The sequence below is a fragment of the Micropterus salmoides genome, unplaced genomic scaffold (assembly GCF_014851395.1).
Source record: "Micropterus salmoides isolate LMB-PRFRI ecotype aquatic unplaced genomic scaffold, ASM1485139v1 Ms_hic_scaffold_14, whole genome shotgun sequence".
NCBI lineage: Eukaryota > Metazoa > Chordata > Actinopteri > Centrarchiformes > Centrarchidae > Micropterus > Micropterus salmoides.
The window spans coordinates 22,525,620-22,547,107 of record NW_024040485.1 but is presented as its reverse complement, the minus strand read 5'-3'; the positions used below and the strand labels follow the sequence as shown (position 1 = coordinate 22,547,107).

The window sequence follows — 21,488 nt, the reverse complement described above, 5'->3', positions numbered from 1 at the left end:
GTGGTGCAGTACTATTAATTCCCCTTTTATATAGCTCCCTTTTTAACTTGTGTCATCACATTGATTTTAGTTAGGCCTTTTTAAATCAAGTCTTATTTTTAATTGCATTAATAAATTGTTAAATGTATTTTAGCTCATTGTGGTTTCTGCTCTGCTCCAACCTCAATTTAAAAGAAGCTGTGTGTGTCTGAGTCCTAGGGCTCCAAGTACCCCCTAGGTGGCGTTGTCGCCCTTTCTTTTTAAATACATTTTACTTAGAGCTTTTAATTGAGAATTTGTATTGGACACCGGCCACTTACTTCACAGTTACTAATTCTCAATCTGATTCTGAAGCCCGGGGCTTTCTGTATGCTGAAGAAGAGGAAAAAGATGATTTGAGAGTAGTTTTCTCCTTTTCTGTAGGTGTGTGTGTGTACATGCAGCCTATTTGCCTCATCTCTCCTTTGGCTCCAGAACAACAGCATGATGCCTGTGTGTTTACTTGTCAAACTTTCTGGGAGAAGGCCCCCAACAATTATTAACTGGTTCTGATCTGGACTAAGCTCTCAGATTTACTGTGTCGTGGGATGATTTCATTCCTGACAAAATGAACATGAGATATCTTGGATTAGTTCTTCTTATTTGGTTTCCAGGAGTGCTTCATGGTAAGAACATTAACTACTTTGACATCCAACCATTTAAATTTGTTAAAAACAAAAGCAGTGACTGTAGAGTAATTTTGCTTACTATTGTATTTTAGCACAAAGCGCTGCACAGTCCTGTAGTGCTCCTAAACTGGATGGTGGTTTCTTTGCCCCAAAGCAAGAGACTTATTCTCATGGAACAAAGCTCAGTTATACCTGTGATACTGGTCGTAAACCTGTGGTGAAGGGATGGTGGGCAACAAGCACATGTCAAACTGGAAAATGGTCTCATACACCACAGTGTATAGGTAAGTGTTCCCTCTGCTGTTTTTTACTTTGTCCACATGGTTGCTCCGTCACTCTATGAATGGCAAAGTCAGTCTGTCGGCCGTGCACTACTTTGATCCAGACTGAAATACTGGACATGTTGGCTGTTTTGTCATGACATTTGATCTAGACATTCATGTTGCCCTGTAATGAAACTTGGTTGATGCCCTGACTTTTCATTTACATCCATCAACTGAATCTTAATCCTATATCCACAATTAATGCAGTGGAGCATTCCCTTTGGCAGCAAGTCTTTTAATATATGATAAATCCTTGGAGATAACATTCACCCATGTAATGGCAGAAATGTAAATTGCCAAGTTTAAATTTTGCCGAGTTTAAATACTTTCACTGTAGCAATTATTTTCTTTTCCTCAGACGAAGCAGCATGCCTTCCACCAGAGATGCCAAATGCAAAACACACAGAAAACCAAAATGGTTGGTATGAGGACGGACACATTATTAGGATAACATGTGACAAAGGATATGAACCCAAAGGCCAGGATGTCACAGCCATATGTATAAATGGAGCGTGGTCCTCTGTGCCGGTCTGTGAGAGTAAGTCTGTCAGATGTTCTATACCAGTAAGCTGTGAAACTAACAGAGACCAGAATAATATCAGTGCTGTAATTCTTAGGTTTAAATTCTCACCAGTTGCACCAACCAAGCCACACATCTGAGCACCTTTACCTGTTGATGACTAATGGGTTTATTTTTACAGAAAGTATCCTTGCATGCGGTGAACCTCCTAAAATCCCCCATGCAGTCATCATTCATCAGAGATACCAGGAGATGTTTGCTGTAGATTCAGAAGTGCAGTATGAATGTGAAGATGGATATACTGTAGAGGGAGCAGAAAAATCCATCTTTTGCATAGCTGGAACTTGGACTAAAGGACCACCGTGCAGTAAGTGGACAATGTGCTGAGAGATGCACTAATCATTTGACCCCCTGAACAGCAATTGTCCAACTGTAGATTAGAAAAAAAATATCTCAGCTGGCTAGCTTTTAGGCAGACAAAATACCATGTGCACTAGAAAGCAAAATCAGACTACTATGTAAATAGTTTACTTGAATGTAATGGGGCAAAGTTTTGGAAAACAGTGAAATCCCTGTTCAAGAATTTACTGAAGAGGGAACAGACATAAAAAAAACAACATTATTGTTGATGCTTTTAATAGCCATTTTCTTAGATCAAGTAATCTCTTTGATAAATTGTCCACTACTACTTAACAAGATGATAGCTGGATACAAAAAACATATGACAAGATTTTGCAATAAAACCATTTCATGACAATTAAGTCCTAGATGCCTTAATTACTATAAATGCTAGGAAATCAGCTGGTCGAGACAAATTGGATCCATGCCTGCTGGTCAGGGCAGCGCCTTTTATCTCAAGGCCATTAACGCATATTTTTAATCTAACTGTGTCAACTGGAATCTTTCCAAAGATTTGGAAAACTGTGCATGTGCTCCCTCTTCATAATGGAGGAAACACTAGAGTACTTAATAATTATCGACCTATTTCAAAGCTGTCTTGCCTGGCTAAAATTCTGCAGTCTAAATACACAGCTTTGTTCTTTTTTTAACTGAATATGGCTTACTGAACAAATACCAGTCAGGTTTTAGACCAGGCCACAGTACTATTACAGCGGCCACGCTGGTTGTAGATGATATTGTCAAGAGCTTGGATGCCTGTCCAAGGCTTTTGACACCAGTGTTTCCCATACTTCATTTATTTGTGGCGGCCGCCACAATATCAACGCTGACCGCCACATATAAATTTTCGATTTTTTTTTTTACTAAACCTATTTAAAATCGTATTTGATTGCGCATTCGCGCAGCACTTACTCTCGCTCGTCCCTCTCTTGCCCTCTCTCCCTCATGGAACACCGCTGCACAAATCTGTCCAACACAACGCCATCAACCCAGCTTTAAAAAAGTTATTAGCAAGCATGCAAGGAGCCAAGCTAATAAGGAGAGCTAAGTAAATGTTAGAAAACACACCCTATGATACTTAATTTATTACTATGATAGTAAATATCATAGTAATAAATTGCTATACTAACTTACTAAAATCTGTGAATATCGCTTTAGTGATTGTTTGAGTTGTACATACCAAAATAAAAGAGTAGAGATTTAACAGCTAATTTTTTGTTCAATTTACAATTATCATTAAGTTTATTTCACTAAATGAAATTAGTATTTGCCTGACAAATTACATTTTTTAGATATCCTTATTTTTGGTAAATTTCAATCAAAACATTTAAGAATGGATCAATTCTAATCATTAGTTTCAAGAACCACAATTATTACTTATTCCAACTTAATATTATTTCAACTTTAACTACTAATAATTGAGTAAGTTACCCGCCACACACAGAGCCCTTTATAGGGCTCTGGCCACACATAACGCTAATCGTGCGGCCTCATGGGAAATCTGCCTCTCTGCCTTGGCAACAACCAACAAGTGGCAGCAAGAGGGAAAGACACGCTACAACAAGCACCTGGAATATCCCCTGCAAACCCTGGTAAGTTAAGTGTCCAGCTAGTAAAAGTAAATGAATATCGTTATTCACACTGGTGGTAATTTTCTGAAAACCGTCGTAGCCATGCTGTTATAGGTAACTTAAGTTAGAGGGTTTGCTGCATTATAAGCTAACGTCGACAAAGAAGCTAATGTTAATTTTAGCACAACCATAACTAACGTTAACCATAAAACTTTGCATGGTATGTTTGTGTATCTATATTGGCGATACGGCGCTGTGAAAACTATGTCGACGTGGGTGTTTTTTCACAGCACCTTATGAAAAGTAGAAAATGAGGTTGGGGGTGTGTAGCTCCTGCACGCTGCACGCACACTCACACTATAGTTTTATTTATTGACATTTCAGATCTTTTTCCAGTGAGTGTTATTGAGTGTATGTAGTGACTTTGCTGTTGTAAACTTTACTGTTGCTTTGCTAGACACAACATTTACTCTCATATTTAAAATATTAATAAATTCTTTTCTGTTCTGAATTTATTCTTTTTAAAAAATGTTAATGAAATTTAACCCGTACTGGTATAACAAGCGGGCAGATTAGAGTGTGGATATAATAAAAAAAATATAATCCTAATCATAACCTCTGTGCACACCTGCAAGTAGTCTGCTGTATGTTCTCTGGTCTCTCTCCAACAGTTACATTTTTAATTAATGTTCTAGGTATTTTATGGGGTTTTTTTGTTTGTTTTTTTAGATGAGTGCTCTTTGTCCAACTTAAATTTTGTCATATTTTTGGAAAACATTAGGATTTTTTTGTCCTCCCTATTTACGTCCATGAGGTGAGAATAATATTAGAAAAACCTCTGACTCTAATGTAGTCCAGTCCAACACCATCTCCAGCTATGACCTCAATGCTAAAACTGTGACACTTAACAATCCATTACCATTAAATGTATCATAAAAGTAGACTTTATAGCAAAGCAATAGATTGTTCGAGGTGTACCTAAGAAATTGTCTATTTCTACAAGACTGCACGCGTCGTCTTCATCAGAGTCGACCATGTTTCTACAGTAGCCCTGAAAGGACAAACCAAACAGTGACTCTAGATAGGGCCTTCCAATTAGTTTCACTGCCACCGTAGTTTCTCCTGCACACTTGGCCCTACCTAGAGCCAGTCTTTGGTTTGTCCTTTCTGCACAACTGTAGAAACATGACTGTGTGGCGTGGTGGACTCTGAGTAAGATGACCTTTGCCGTATGTACACATAAAAAGGCTCATTATAGGTGATTATACACAAATGAAACATACTTGTGAATATCATATTCTATTTCTGCTATATTTTGCAAAGTTAATTCAAAGGCCAATTGTTCTTGCCGCATTTTACCCATTTTTTAGTGACAGCTTACTAATGTGCAGAGTTGAGCTCACTGTTTTTTATAGTGTGGTCATTGTTACATATGTCATTTTGTAATTTATATTGTCTTTTTGTAAAGTAACCAGATTGGACAAATAAAGGTCTAATTAAAATGTGATGTGTTCAGTTGCTTTGTTTTTCTTGAAATATATTGTGGATGTACTCCTGGAGATAAAGTGTAAATATAGTTAAAAGAATTAAGTACATGTAACACATTTCATTTGTTAAATACTAGTAATGTTTCTATTTATATCTACTTAAAAATTCAGTTACATCTACTCAATTTTATTAGTGGTTTTCTCAAAGGGTTTCTATTACATTGACTTAAGATTTTGATTAGATGTTCTTAATTTTTTTAACTTACATTTACTAAATTAATAAGATTTCACAGCTTTTAAATTTACTCAATATTTTTAAGTGTTAAAATTTTTTAACCAATACAATATTATCCCAGTAATAGTTTTTAGAGTGTACTGGTCATTATTGGGCATGAAAAGTTTGTGGTTTCAAAAATATCTTAAGTAATAGGGCTCAAGCAGATTTATCTGAATCAAAATTTTTGACAGTTCATAAAGGAGTTCCCCAGGATTGAACCCTGGGGAACTCCTTTATGGTTCACTACATACATATATGATATTTGTAAGCTTGTGAGTAAATGTCATTTTCACTTTTATGGTGATGACACAATGTTGTATACATCAGCTCCTTCTCTAGCACAAGCATTTTTGAACTTTCAGTCAGATTTTCAGGTTTTGCAGAATTTTCAAGATCTGGAAATATAAGTGCAGATACTTTTAAACCTACCACATTGGATAATTCACTTTTAGAGTATGTTTCTTCATACAAATTTCTTGCCATTTGGTTAGATGGTAAATGCTCTTATAAGACTCAAATCACTGAATTGGCAAAAAAATTGAAAATCAGAATTTTCTTTTTTACAGACAAAACATGCTTTTCATCATGACCTAGCCGTGACATTGTTCAGGCCACTTTCATGTCTGGGTTAGATTATGGTGATACAGCTCTGGCTTCTGTTTTAAAAAGTCTGGGCTCTCATGCAGCCTTGCGTTTTATTACTGAGGAAGCTTTTACACACACCAGTGTCTTTTATATACTGCTGCTGGTTTGGATTCCTTGTGTTTATAAAGCCATCCTAGACAAACTTTAAAATTATCTTACCTCTAAATTGAAAAACAGCGCTTACCATACACAATCACAGGACTGGTTAGTTCTTGAGGTTCCCCGTGCTCATTCTAAGATTGGTACAACATTTTCTGTCTGGTACACCTCAACAATGGAATACTTGAGAGAATGACCTTAGATTGAAAGATACTGTGTCCATAGCACTTTTTAAGAAGTGTCTGTTTGAACATGTAACAGTGAACATGTAACAGTGTACTTGCCTATTTTGAATGTGTTTTATTTTAAATGGATGATTCGTGTAGTTTTTTGGGCTGTCCCCGACTAAGGATTTACATAGTCGAATCAGAATCGTCAAGTCCTGCCTATAGTCGAATCATATGTGGTTTTGTGCACGGTGATTGCGAGCCGAAGCTAAACTGAGGCTCATTGTTGATCTCTCTCTCTAGCCATTCACCAGTCTTTTGCAGAGTTTTTGCCGTGCTGCCGACAGCTGCATTCGCGGTTCCTTGCGGGTCTATTTCAAGTAGCGGCTGTTTAAAAACGATATAATATTCTTTGTGTGGTTCATCAACAGTGATAAATTACCCGAAAGTCCTGCGAGGTGCGTACAACTCGGCACAACACTGGTGAAGCTGTGGCTCTGTCCCTTCAGCAAGTTTTTCTCCTGCCACCACACACACACAAACACACACACACACACACACACACGCGCTATGCCTACACATGAGCACTGACGACCCAGTGTTAGGGTTACAATTTTGGATTTATTCACGAACTTTAAAGAGGTGGTATTATGCTTTTTGGCTTTTTCCCTCTCCTTTATTGAGTTATATATCTTTTTTTGTGCATGTAACAGGTTTGCAAAGTGAAAAGGCCCAAAGTCCAGCCCAAAGGGAGTTCCCATCTCCCACAGAAAGCTCTGCTCTGAACCGTTTGAAAACAGCTCGTTTGTAGTCCAACCCTTCACTTCCTTCACTGTGACGTCACAATGAAAATGCGTCATAAAGCTTGCCAAGCGGCTAGCGGGCTCAGGCACGCCCTCAAACCAAGCTAGTCTGAGCGGAGGTCCTTTGGCTCGACTCGCCTTTGTTTGGTTTTCCATTGTAAAAATGTTGTACCTGCTTCCAGGTACTTTTTTTCACATCACGTCTCCTCCGTCGAGGTTCCAAGCGAGCTGAGGGAAACTAAAATGTAACGTGAAAACACGACAGACTGCTGACCGGTCAGAGAGAATATTCACTATTCACTGCATCATCATTGCTGCACCAGACAGAGGCCAGCAACAGAAAGTTTTATATTTTACAGTTTTCGTAAGCAATTTCATCACTAAATTGACTTCTGAGTTTTGAGGTTAGAAATCAACTGTGTAGATTTCGAATATTGACAGTTTTACATGAAGTGATGGCGGAACAAAAATTTGCTTGAATATTTTTGGAGTTGAGGAGCTCCGCAAGTGGCTGCAGGGGAAGCCTGTGCCAACCCGCGGGAGGAGTGTGTGAGGCCGGCCAGTCGCCCGCTCACAGAGCCCTCTGCTCCCGCCGTCACACAGACCGCTGCCGCAACAACGGCAGAGGAAAACACAGCTGGAAGGTTTTCATACCGCTTATCTGTCTTTACATGCTGAGTAATGTTGAAACGTTTTAACTTAAAAAGAGAAAGCTGTGAGGATCGCTGGTGTGTGTGTCGCATTGAACATTACGTCGTGTGTGGCGTCACTATGACGACAAGCTACATATTATCTCTGGGTACTATCTGCAATGGAAAACGGAGCAGGGCCGAGTAGAGTCGAGTCTGTCGATTTGCGCTATGGTAGCATTTTTCGGCAAGGCAGCATAGATCGTCAGAACACCGGCAACAGTTCAACGTTTAGTCCTAAAAGACGATGCAACTCAGACTCTGTTTGGACTGGAAATTCACAATCACAACCTGTAAGTATGCTTTATTGGTTGTGAATTATATTTAAAATAAACACGGCAGTGTAACTTCACAGACTGTTCAAGTGCGGATTTGTTGTAAACATTGTAGTGGTTTATGGCAAGATGTGGAACAATGATGTTGCGTGGTTGCAGACTTGTGAGTAATATTATAATAATAATAATAATAATAATAATAATAATAATAAGGACTTTATTCAGGACTCAAAATGGAAGGTCCATAGCACACAGAAAAAACAAGACAAAACAACAACAGCTACAACATAACAATAAATAAACAGTACATAGATAAAAATTAATAAGTAACTTATACCATCTGCTAGGTTACGGTCGCAGTCTGAAGCGGCTTTGATTTGGATCACACTACCTTGTTTCTTATGACCCGCCCTTCTCTGCTTCTGATTGGCTAGTAGTCCTTACCTGGGAACTGCGCATGTGCAATTCCTAATAAAGATTTTGTACAAGTAAGATGCATCACTCTGTAGCTCATGAGTGGAGCGTACAACACACAGGGTGAAAAGAGGAGCTGCAGATATGTGCAGTATGAAAATTAAACCATGTAAACCTGTTCTGGAACAACCTCTAATTAAGATTTTGAACCTGAAAATGAGCATAATACCACCTCTTTAAAAACATTTATTGGAAGTTTTTTTTCTTTCTACATCAGCATTAACCAGCATACTTACAGCATTAAACGTTGAAATGTGTATTGTAAAAGGATGTATATTAACTTATTGGGAGAAAACTGGTAGATCTATGTAAATTCAGACATTGAGTACCCCCATATCGCATAAATGGCACAATCCTTGTTTTGCTGCGAAGCTTCGACTGTGAGATTGACAGTCAAATCAGGCTCCGCCCATCGAAGCATTGACTATTTGGGGTCAGCCCTAGTAGTTTTAACCTTACTTTCTTTGTTTCAGAGGGCACCTCTGTAAATGAGGCCTCAGGCTCAGTGGGGTTTTTTTTTCACTGTATAAATAAAGACAAAGAAAAAAAAGACAGAAACCATAACTAGGCATGGCAGGTTAACATGAGTTGTTTCCCTTTTTCTAAAGACAGTTCTGTCCTCTATGACCTCCCAAAATTGATTACATACCCTGGGACAGGCCTGCTGCCTGCTCCATCCCTGAATTATGAGGCAGCCTTCACATTGACCATATCTAAAAACAGGGAGGCATCTTACAATATATGTAATATATACTTATGTTTATGGTTATATACTAATATGAAAAGTTCAGAATAAGGATAGAGTAGTTTACGTCTGTTTCAAATAACTTGGTTCTCTCTGCTGGTAAATTTGAGAATTGGCGGTATATCTATTTTATCAAATATCTCTCTACAGTTACTTCAGAGGCAGGGGGGGACAGGCATGACATTACATCTTTTCTGTCAACTCTTGATCTGCCGGTGTTGTCGGGGGACCAGCTCGAACGCCTTGAATCACCTGTTACTATTGAGGAGATAAGGGATGTTATTAAACACCTCCCTTCAAGTAAAGCACCGGGTTTAGATGGCTTTACGGCCGAGTTTTATAAAGCTTATGCTGAGGAACTTGCACCATTACTCTTAGACACCTATAATGAAGCTTTTGAGAAGGGTAAACTCCCTCCCTCTTTATCCGAGGCCATTATCACCCTTATCTTGAAGGAAGGAAAAGACCCTCTAGACTGTAAGAATTTTAGACCTATTAGTTTGACCTCCTGCGACAGTAAAATACTATCTAAAATTATAGCTAACCGTCTGGACAAGGTAATAACCTCCTTGATCCATCCTGACCAGGTCGGCTTTATATGTTCGCGCTCCTCGGCTGACAACATCAGAAGACTTCTTGATATTATGTGGGCCACTCAGGATAATGCCTCTCCCATGGCTGCTATCTCGCTGGACGCCGAAAAGGCGTTTGACAGGGTGGAGTGGCATTATCTGCTCTCCACCCTTGAATGTTTTGGCTTCGGCAAAAAGTTCATAGCTTGGATTAGGCTCACATATACTCATCCCTCAGCGTCAGTGCTTACGAACGGTATCATCTCCCCCCCATTTGAACTGGAAAGAGGCACGAGGCAGGGAGATCCTCTCTCTCCTCTACTTTTTGCAGTTGCACTTGAACCGCTAGCGGTTGCTATACGTAAGGAATCTGCATTTCCAGGCATACAAATCGGTGAAAAATGTCATAAATTGATGATGTATGCAGACGATATCCTTTTGTTTGTCACAGATCCCGAACAGTCTCTTGCATCACTATTCAAAATTATTGACAAGTTCTCATCCATTTCGGGCTATAAAGTCAACTGGACAAAATCTGAGGCTCTTCCTCTCACTCCATATTGTCCCAAATCCCTCTTCCAGTCAGGCACTTTTGCCTGGCCTAAGGAAGGCATTAAATATCTTGGTTTAACATTCCCCCCCATATTGACGGATCTGATTAAAACAAACTTTGACCACCTACTGGACAAACTGCGGGCTGACTTAGAGCGGTGGTCTCCATTGTATCTCTCTATGTGGGGGAAGGCAAACATCATTAAAATGATTTGTGCTCCGAAATTTAACTATTTGCTACAGGCTATGCCAGTCCGAATTCCTTTGCGCTATTTCAAACAATTTGATCAACTTTGTAATACATTTTTATGGAATAACAAACGCCCCAGGATGAACCTGCGAAAGCTGCAGAAGCCAGAGGACAAAGGAGGATTAGGTGTGCCCAACTTGCTCTTCTACCATTATGCGTTTACCATTAGGCATATGGCACAGTGGTCTTTACCCCCGGAGAGAGCCCCTCCGTGGTTCCACCTCGAAAGCGTGGTGTCCTCCCCTCTCACACCCATTGCATGCATCTCAGCTAAATTAGCCCAACAGTATCAGTCACATCCCATTTTGTCTCATATTCAGTGGGTCTGGAAGAGAGTAGCTAAGATTCTTAAATTTGATCCGTATCTGCACCAGGCTGCCGGGATCTGGCTAAATCCCAAGCTCTGTATAAATAAATCTCCCTTCCTTTGGAAGCTTTGGTTGCAAAAAGGGATTAGGGTGCTCGGTGACTTGTACCAGGATGGCACATTAAAGTCTTTTGAGGCACTTAGTCAGGGATTCGACTTACCACGTAATCAGCAGTGGAAGTATTTTCAGTTAAGACACCTACTGGTGCAGGTCTTCGGCTCCCCTTCAGTAGTCCCACCGAGCGGTGACATGTTGGAGAAGGTTCTAACAATCTATGGGCATGGCCATGAAGCCTCTGCCTACTACGCTATGATCCTTACGGCCTCGGACTCTAATATTTTGTCCCTTAAAATGACATGGGAAACTGATTTAAAGGTGTCATTTACAGATGCAGAATGGGGCAGAATTCTTTGCAATGGGAAAAAAATGTCAAGGGAATTGCGAACGCGACTTATCCAATTCAAAATACTGAATAGAATCTATTGGACACCATCCAGGCTGCATAAAGTTGGTTTGGTTGATAACTCAGAATGCTGGAGGTGTCAGGACAAAAATGGTACCTTTGTACACATGCTCTGGAGTTGCCCGAAAATTCAGGCATTTTGGTCTTCCCTGCATACAATTGTAGAGAAAATTGTCGAACAGAATATCCCACTCACCCCTAGTCTGTTTATTTTGGGGGACCCCTCTGCATTAAGTGACCTGGCCCCTCCACTCTCTAACTGGATCCAGACTGTCCTCATGCTAGGCCGGAAACTTGTGGTCAAAGAATGGAAAGCCCCCTCTGCACCAGCACTGGATTTGTGGTACGCCGCTCTGGGTCAGCTGGCTGCCCTTGAACATCTGTCCTATAGGTTGCTGGATAAAGTGGAGGAGTACAACTTGAAATGGGGGAAGTTTCATTCGTACACCTTGAAGGTTTAACAGCGTTCCAGCTCAAAACATAGCATTTAACTAGATAACATGATTGATGGATACTTTTGGATAGAATACGGTACCTACATTTAGGCAAGGCTGTAACTCAAGGGCTAGGTGCATCACTGCTTTATTTTATTTTATTATTATTATTTTTATTTATTTATTTATTTTATTTTCTCTATTATTTTCTAAATGTATTTAGTTTTTGTCTATGGGCGTGCCACGTCCTCCTTTCATTCTATTTTGTTGTATGAGTATTGCTTTATTTTTCGGAAGGAATGTGTGTGTGTTTAAATGTTCTGAAAAATCAATAAAATGTTAATCATAAAAAAAAATATCTCTCTACAGTATACTTTTTCTATAATAATACTGTTCTCCACTTAGGCAGAGTAACCAGACCAGAGACTGGACATGGTGGATCCACAGTTGGAGGAGCAGGTTGGGGGGGCACGACATCTGCTGAAAGGGGGACACAACCTGCAGGTGGAGCTGAGTTTTTGACCTTTATATAATTGTTGAAAAATATATATATATTTTACGCTCAATTTAATGATCACTGATTGAAAGATGAAATCTACTTTTGTTATTATTTAAAATTAATTATTTACAATTATCAAAATAATAATAATTGTATTTGGACATTACTCTGAATCAGAAAGAAAAAGATACCAAATAAAATCCCAAAGTGTTACTAACTGTATCTTCTGTTCTCTGTATATACGCCCCTGTGTGCAGATGTAATACAAAGGGAAAACAGCTGAGCCAGTTTCCATTAATTTCTCTATGGATTTATGGAGACAAGAAATGTGAATTAGGCTCAACTGATTTTCTAATGTTCTTTAAAAAAGACAGTTTAGTTGTCATTTTAACCATAACCCCTATTTTTTCTGCCAATATTGGGTTTACTCCAATTGTTTTTATTCTTTATCTACAATCAAGGCTGTGGAGCATTCCTTTAACAGCAAGTATTTTAAAGTATTGGTTGCTCTAATAAATCATTGGAGATAAAATTCATGCAAATAATGGCATTTTTAAAAATGTCACAACTGTAACAGTGTGTTTGTTTGTTTTGTTCCTCAGAGGAAGGAGCCTGCCTTCCACCAGAGATACCAAATGCAAAATACACAGAAAACCAAAACGGTTGGTATGAGGACGGATCTAGACTTAGAGTAACATGTGTCCAAGGATATGAACCCAAAGGCCATCAAGTCACCATATGTAGAAGTGGAACATGGTCCTCTGTGCCGGTCTGTGAGAGTAAGTCTGCTATACCAGTAAGCTGTAAAACTAACCAGAATAATTACTGTCCAACATTATACCTTATACTGTATTTATCAAGTCAACAGGTACAATAAGCAGAAAAGTTTTAGTTGACATTAAAGAGTAACTTTCATTAAATCTACACATTGTTTGGAGGTGCCAGACCAACTATTGAACATGGGAGGACACTGAACAAGTTGGGGGAACAAAACCTGGGGGTTTATTTGTCTGTATTAAATATAAAGTATATTCATTTATTTAATTCCTTTTTAGAATATGTATATATTTATGGAGGACCGATCCTGACACAGGCATAAATAAATCCAGAAATAAATAAATGCTCAATAAATAAATAAGCATCCAATTAAATACACAAAAAAATAAAGTAAATAAATAAATGTAGGTAGTAATTAAATTATACAAGGAGACATAAATGTATATATTTTAATTACTGCCTTTACTTATTCACCTTTGTAATAATTACCTTATTTATTTATTCTCCGTTATGATCTTCAACTTTATTTATTAATTACTTATTTTTTAAATGTATTTATTTATGTGTGTGTTTTAATATTTTTGTCTGTTTTATTCTTCCTTTGTATTTTTTTACCTTATTTATTTTCACCCATGGTATTTATTTCTGCCTGTCCTTTTTACATTTCTGTATGCATTTCTGCCTCATTATGCAAATGAGGAGGTGCTGTGTCTCAAGGGGTCATCTTCTCTCCTATTGGTGGACCAGTCAGACAGGAGAGCTCTAGGCCTACTCCGCTTGCACACATCAACGAGCTGCTCTTCACATAGTCAGATGGCTTCCTTCAGTGCGCTGAGGTGTTTAGCAACTCTGAAGACACTACCAGCCATGTCTTCCTTCTCTTTTCATGTAGACACTCCGACAGACAGTGCTTTCAGTTTGCTGCATGCATGGACACAGAACTGCGGTATAGGGAGAAGCACACGGTCAGCTAGCTGCAGCTAAATCTGGAGTGCACTCGTATTCAATTCTGTATGGTAAATTCAGTTTTAACGGAGCAGAGTGAGCTGACAGGCAGAGTTAAGAGACTTTTTCTGTCCGTTTCTCTCTTTACAAAGACGCATGTTGCAGTCTGAGAGTCTTCTCTGAAGAGGGCAATGAAGTCTCAGTAGTACACGATGCGAGCACCACATACAACACAATTTATCAAATTACACAACGGATATACAGTATGAAAATAAGATTGATTGGATTATACTCACAGGAAGTATAAAACCTGTTACATGCGTCTATTAAAAGTAAAGTAACACAAAAATGTCAGGGAAATTACTTTACTTAGATTTAAGTACTGCAGTTGTACATTTGAAATACCTTCCTACCTTTCTGATAGGAAGTCTTCTTGAGGTGGTATAAAACATTTCTTCTTATATTCTGATTTGAGTTGTGGACAACTATGACCACATGAATTAAAAAAATTTAACATTTCACTGCCCAAGTCAGCTATAATACAAGTCTTGTTCATCAGACTACATGCTGCACAGTATTTGTGGACAGATTTTGTCCCAGGATTTAGTACGCATTATTTCTTCTTTGCTGCATGATTTAGAATAATAAGGTGAGAAATGGGTCTGTTCTGAGTTCATCCTGCACTGCAGCAGGTAATAAAGTCCATTTAATCCCAAAAATGCTTTCTTTTAGGCAGGCTGGAGCAGAAAACAACTCACCTTTCTCAAGTTGTACAGTAATGTCACAAGTGTATGAAGGTGGATCAAACAAGCTAATCTTAAATGTCAAAGTAGAGAGGAGCCTAGTAGGCCTATTTATTTTCATTCATTACACAATATGAATAAGCTATGCAGACAGTTGTAAAGAAAGAACATCTTTTTCTTCTGTTCTCTACTTGTTATAGTTACACAGTATTAGGGGTGTGGGCTGTATTAAAAGTATCCACTGTTCTCCCATGCTCTAACACACAGTAACGATGAAATGTGTGCTGTTCTCTCATTCTTCCTCTGTATGTACACATAAACAACAAGGCAGGGAAATATAAGGAATTTATTTTATTGTTTGGGGGTTATTTGTTGCTCTCCTTCTTCTTTTCCTCTGAAGAATATGGTTATGTTCTCCGCATGCCTCCTCCTGTGTTTTCTGTGTGAGACATAGAAGTACAGTAACTAACGTTAGCCTTCATTAAATCATTTCGACTGGTTAAGTGCAGTAAAGTTAACTTTAAATTGACTTTACCACCACACATAAAACACGGCTTAATAGCAAACACATTTAACAGAAGCATAAAATTCTTCTTAATGGTAACTGTTAAGATTAGTTTATTTGTTAGTCACCACCACTAGCTTAAGAGCTTTAGCCTATATGATGTTAGCACTACATAAATTAATTAATAACGGACTTTTACTCTCCTCATAGCTTAACGGATTACATGTATTTTTCATAATACTCACCGCTGGTGAAGCCACTACATCTCCCAACACAACACCACGATTGACTTTTCACCCTGAATGGCGCTTTTGTTGAAACAGCAGCTGAAAACAGCAGAGCAATGGGCAGCTCTGTGTGGGAGCATTTACTGTAAATACTCGAATAGGAGTGCACTCCAGATTTAGCTGCGGCTAACTGATGTGGCCCTCAGAAACAACAGCTCACTTTCCTGCAGTTCTGTGTACAAATAAGTCGCTAATTGAAAACTCTGTAGGTCAGAGTGTCCACATGAAAAGAGAAGGAAGACATGGCTGGTAGTGTCTTCAAACAGAGTTGCTAAACACCTCAGCGCACTGAAGGAAGCCATCTGACTGTGTGAAGAGCAGCTCCTTGATGTCTGCAGGCAGAGTAGGCCTAGAGCTCTCCCGTCTGACTGGTCCACCAATGGGCAGAAGTTGACTCCTTGAGACACAGCCCCTCCTCATTTGCATAATGAGACAGAAATGCATACAGAAATATAAAAGGACAGGCAGAAATAAATACCATGGGTGAAAATAAATAAGGTAAAAAAATACAAAGGAAGAATAAAACAGACAAAGATATTAAAACACACACATAAATAAATACATTTAAAAAATAAGTAATTAATAAATAAAGTTGAAGATCATAACGGAGAATAAATAAGGTAATTATTACAAAGGTGAATAAGTAAAGGCAGTAATTAAAATATATACATTTATGTCTCCTTGTATAATTTAATTACTACCTACATTTATTTATTTACTTTATTTTTTTTGTGTATTTAATTGGATGCTTATTTATTTATTGAGCATTTATTTATTTCTGTATTTATTTATGCCTGTGTCAGGATCGGTCCTCCATATATATATTGTATATCTAGAGGTAGATTATTGACATTGATTGTATTATAAAAGATATATATATATAATGGTAAATTTAATAATCATTAAAGTTAATCTACTTTACATTAAAATCTTTAATTTTCAGAAAGAATAATGGGGAAATTGTTTTGACATTACTCTGAATCAGAAAGAAAAAGAGTCCAAATAACATGCTGAAGTGTTACTAACTGGTGTGTCTGTTCTGTGTGTATACCTTTATCTCCTCTGCATCTTACAGGATCTTCTGCCACGTCTGGCTCAAATGACAGAGACAGTCAACCTGCATTCATGCCAAGTAAATCATTCATATCAAATGCTTCTTTTACATCACATTCATCGGGCTTTGCTTATATATTTACTTTTAAAATATTTCTTCACTAGCTGACCAGTTACTGTGTAGTGGACAACAGTGTGGATTTGTGCATTTTATATTTAATAAACTACTCAAAACTATTCCCCTCTCCCTGAGAGAAGGAGAGGGGGTTAATTATCAACCCTCTACAGACGGCTGAAGAGACCCCAACAGAAGTGGGGTGGAGAGGTCACTTTCCCTAAGTGCTATTCATGAGCAGTTGATCGTAAAACTGGCCACCTTTGGCAACAGCCGAGATAAGTCTCTCGGTATCTGAATTGTTAAAATGACAAAGAAACTAACCAGAGATTACAAACAGCCTATCAGAACTCCCCTTTAAAGGGGGCAGGAAACCCTAAACTGCCCCCCCCCCCCACACACATGTAACCGTGGTAACTGACCTTGCTTTGTGTTTCATTACCTCATCAAAGGGATACTCCGTCACGCCTAGGTGTGACAAAATCCAGGACAGCCCTGAACTTTGTGTAAACAAAGACTGCAGTCTCCAAAGACTCAAAGCATTAACTGTTTAATTAAATATTCTTTTAGTTACTTGATTCTTTTGCCTCTATTTGAGTAGTTATGTTACCATGTTGTTGTTACCATGTTATTATTGCTGAAAAGAATCTAAATAAGTTACTTTTGCAGTGTTTTGATTTTTAGCAAGATTAAGGACACTCCTTCATTTTATGTGTAACCAATGCTTGTTCAAAATACTTTCTCACACAATTCCTTTAGAAATGATGATAAAGAAATGTCATACTATACTCTATTAGTTGCCAGCTTGAATTTAAGGCTAAATAACTAAATTCCCCAGTTCCTAAGGAAAGTTTTGGATTAATCTAAGCTTTCCTCATGTTACCTGAGCTTCCCCAAGTGGACGAAATAAGTATTACATACCAGTAGGAAATGCCGTTAATGTATAAATGTCACTCATTATTTATCATGACCAATAATTTGACAATTGTTTTCCTGTTACCAAATGCTTAAACTTAGAACTGTACAACTGTTTGACCAGTGAGGTTTGATTGCGGAAAATATTTGATTATAATACATGCAATAGATTTTTTTTCTTTTATAGACATTAAAAGTTTTAAAAAAAGACTTTCCCTCGGGAAACCGGAAACGCTCCCTGCGGGAACGAAGGACTGCCCCCTGGGGGAACCACGCCCCAGACCACAAAAGAGCGACACACGACGTCGCCCCCGCTCTTCTGCTCTCTCTTCTCTTCCGCTCTCCGCTCTGGATGCTTCGGCACGCGTCTGGCGTGCCTCTCCCGGCAACGCCCTAAGAATTCGACCAGCACAGCAAAGTCTTTGTTTCGCTTGAAGCTACACATGCGAAGTGCCGCGACATGGATTTGTTCCAGCAACTTTACTTGTTTTATTTTCTTTCTTTCTTTTGTTTTGTTAAAGTTATCAGTCCGTTAAGTTACACTGGTCTAATTCAGGAACGACCAAGTTCCCTTTAAGCTTTTTCGTCAAGCCAACTTCACCGAGGTCAGACCAAGCCACGTGGTCTCACCAGCGGCAACGAAGGAAACCTGAAAACAGCCGAATTGCCAGACAGAGGACGGCCAACCCTTGAGGTTTTTCTTCAGACACGGAGCACCCCGGAGAATCCTTAGCAAAAGCCAGGATCGGGCAGCTAGCGTGGGACCCGTGCAACAGGCCAAAGCAGGCCGCAGACAAGCAGTAAGACCCAACAAAACATTCTGTGGTCCGGGATGTCCCATAGTGTTAATATTGTCTTTTTAACTTCTAAACTCATAGCTTACTTTCATTAGTTCTCCTCTGCCGTATGAGTCAAATGCTTCCCACAATCGAACCTCCATTCTCATTGTTTAGCCATTGCTTATTTTCCCTGATGTATCTTAACCACCTTTTTATATCACCTTAGTTAGTTAATAAATTCACTGTAACCAAGGAATTACGTGTGTTGCCTATTTCTACGTCCCTGCCAAGAGAATTGACCCTTTAGATATGAGACTGACTGATTGATTTAAGATAATTGAGCGATTATTAACTAACTAATCACTGGTGAATAATTGTATAATTATTAAAAGCTACCTAGAGGTCCGGAGACTCTAGGTTAATAACAACTCCGGTGGTGCCCCTTCTTTTTCGAAACGAAAGCTTTTTATGGATTGATATTTTCTGGATATTAAAATTGATAATTGAGTATTAATTCTCATACATGTATTCAAATTCATAGCTAGTTTAGACATGCTACAACTGTAAAAGAATCTGTAGCCTCACTGAGTGGTTTGGGGATAGGCATTGTGTGTATTTTCTGTGATACATCCTCCCGGTGAAGCTCATCGCTGCTAGGTGAAAAGAAGCAGCAGGTGACGTCACATGGTGGCAAAGGACCACAGTGTGAGAATTACACATTCAACATGGGAAAAAACAAGGATTAAATCGAGTTAAAAAGCCAGTCAGGGACGTTTTAGGTAACCAAAATAATAGGCTGATGGCACTATGTTAATTTTATTACAATATGTTGTGCTGTTGTTGCTGGATCACCATTTCACTGACATACTGTGACAATGTTAAATCTCTTTTTTAATTTCAGTTGACCACTGTGGAGAACACCCAAACGTTCCAAACAGTGATGTTGTACAAGTGAATCAAATGTCTTTGAAATACCAATGTAATGCCTTTTACACACGAGTCGGTTCAGACACCGTGACGTGTTACAGTGATGGCAGTTGGTCAGACCTTCCCATCTGCAAAGGTTTAAACAAGTCAATATCACAATTTTTCATTCTCAAAGTCTATCAAAGATGTTATACCACATAATTACATATATGTGTTTTTTTTGTATTACTTTTGTGCAGAGGCATTCTGTGTCGTGGATCATACTAGACATCGTTGGGACAACTTTCAACTATCTGGAGTTGAATATATCAAGGAAGGAGAGAAAAAGACATTTCCATGCACTTCTTCTAATTGGAGCAGGGTTTTTCAGTGCATTGAAGGAAGAATACATTATACAAGCTGTAAGTATATACGTAAGCTCTTCACATATTTATTTGCCACTAAACTTTTAGTTTCAACCTTTTTATTGTCAGTTACTATGTTTATGAATATGAACTAAAGTGATTTAGATATGAATCATTTTCAGTGTGATATTTTCAAGAAGAAGAAAAAGGAAAAGAATAAAAGGAAAAAAGAACACCAAGAACGGAAACCTGAGTATTTAGAAAATAAGCCTGGCATTACTCTATAGTTTTCTTATTGTCAACAAATCCCATGAAAAGAACCAAACATGTCCGACTGGACTGGCACTCTTGCAGCTTGCCCCTGAGGATAAGAACATTTCTTCTCATCGAAACAGCAAAAAGCCAAACTTTTCCAACTATATGTCTCCATATCCAGCACTCCAGCCAGCTTCTAATATCCCCATACTCCAGTTAGTTCACCCAGTGCTTTCTCATGTCATCACACCACCCACCAACAGCAGAGCTGCTCCAACCTTCTTCACTCAAATACCTTCTCCCTTTGTGTCTAATATGTCTCATCTCTTTTCTTTATTTAAACACATTCATAGCATCCTTTCCTCTTCACTTTTCAGCCACCACTAATACTGCTCCTTTGGCTCCTTCAGCCTCGTCTTCCTCCTCTGTAAAATTAAACGCTCTCCAAAACCACAGCACATTTTCCTTCCCTACATTGCCTTCCATCGTTGACCCTTTCCTAATGCAAACTCTGTGGCCAACAGCTATTTCCCTTTAGCCTCCGCCATGCCCCCAGTTTGCACCATTTCAGCCACTCGACCCTCTTCTGTTTGACCGTGTTAGATCCAGCTGCCCCACAACCCTACGACACACGGTTTGTGAACAGCAAAATATCTCAAACACTAATAAAAATGGGTATCTTGTCATGGAATTTGTCTACAGTAGGAATATATAGAATAACACCAGTCTTGTCTTATAAGAACAGCACAGATTTTCCTCAGTAGGTGCAGCTAAGCAGAAATGTAGTGAATCAGCCATCAGTAACAAATGTTTGTGTGAATTAAACTACCTACTGAAATATTCACTGCTGTGCTGCTGTTGGATTCTTTTAGGTTGTCATTATTATGTCATTCAATGGGTAAGTGTTATTCTTGGATTTACTTTTTTAAAGAATGTAATTACTGTTAAATTGTTTATTTATTGTTGGACAATACTTTATTTTAACTTTATCCAGCAATTTAATACCATGTTAATATTAATGAATTAGCTATTAACATTATTGCTTATTGTCTATGTTGTAACCAGGGAGACTGCCAGTAAAGCACAAGAGAAGAACAACTGCTGGGCTGACAACAAAAGCCAAGTTGGAAACTTTTGAAATACCTCCACCATAAAACAACTACGCCCAAAAACATTGTATTTGTTTTTAAAAATAATTTCTTTTAAATTTCATTTAGATGGAAAATACATAGAAAACATGTGGGAGCTGATTCTCAGTGCACTAATAACAACATGATCAGTACTTCTACATAAAGTTTATATGGCCTACAGTGGTCTGAATAAAATGTTGACTACAAATCTTAACAAAGATCTTTGTATTATTTTGTTTACCCATTGTTTAGAACAATCCTTCCACTAAACATGTATATATATGGGTGGCTGTGGCCCAGGAGGTAGAGCGAGTTGGCCATGAAGCGAAAGATCGGTTGTTTAATCCCCGGCTCCTCCAGGCTATGTGTCGAAGTGTCCCTGGGCAAGATACCGAACCCCTGGTGGCTGTTCCACCAATGTATGAATGTCAGTTTCTGTTTTATCACTTAGGTT

General features: G+C 38.6%; 1 protein-coding gene across 3 annotated transcripts; it reads left to right on the top strand.

The window, feature by feature from the left end:
- The first annotated feature begins 468 nt into the window (after positions 1–468).
- On the top strand, positions 469–21,242 carry LOC119902342 (complement factor H-related protein 5-like). Of its 3 annotated transcripts, XM_038718470.1 has the most exons (11): positions 471–644; positions 740–931; positions 1,329–1,508; positions 1,672–1,857; positions 12,166–12,264; positions 12,862–13,038; positions 16,592–16,648; positions 19,280–19,441; positions 19,545–19,706; positions 20,777–20,802; positions 20,970–21,242. In XM_038718470.1, exons 1-11 carry the CDS (start codon positions 587–589, stop codon positions 20,982–20,984), a joined length of 1,314 nt encoding a protein of 437 aa, XP_038574398.1. In that variant the 5' UTR covers positions 471–586; the 3' UTR covers positions 20,985–21,242. The 3 variants fall into 3 exon arrangements, with proteins under 3 accessions (XP_038574400.1, XP_038574398.1, XP_038574399.1); XM_038718472.1 differs by lacking the exon at positions 12,166–12,264 and having other exon boundaries at positions 469–644; XM_038718471.1 differs by lacking the exons at positions 20,777–20,802; positions 20,970–21,242 and adding an exon at positions 19,832–19,969.
- Positions 21,243–21,488: the final 246 nt, after the last annotated feature.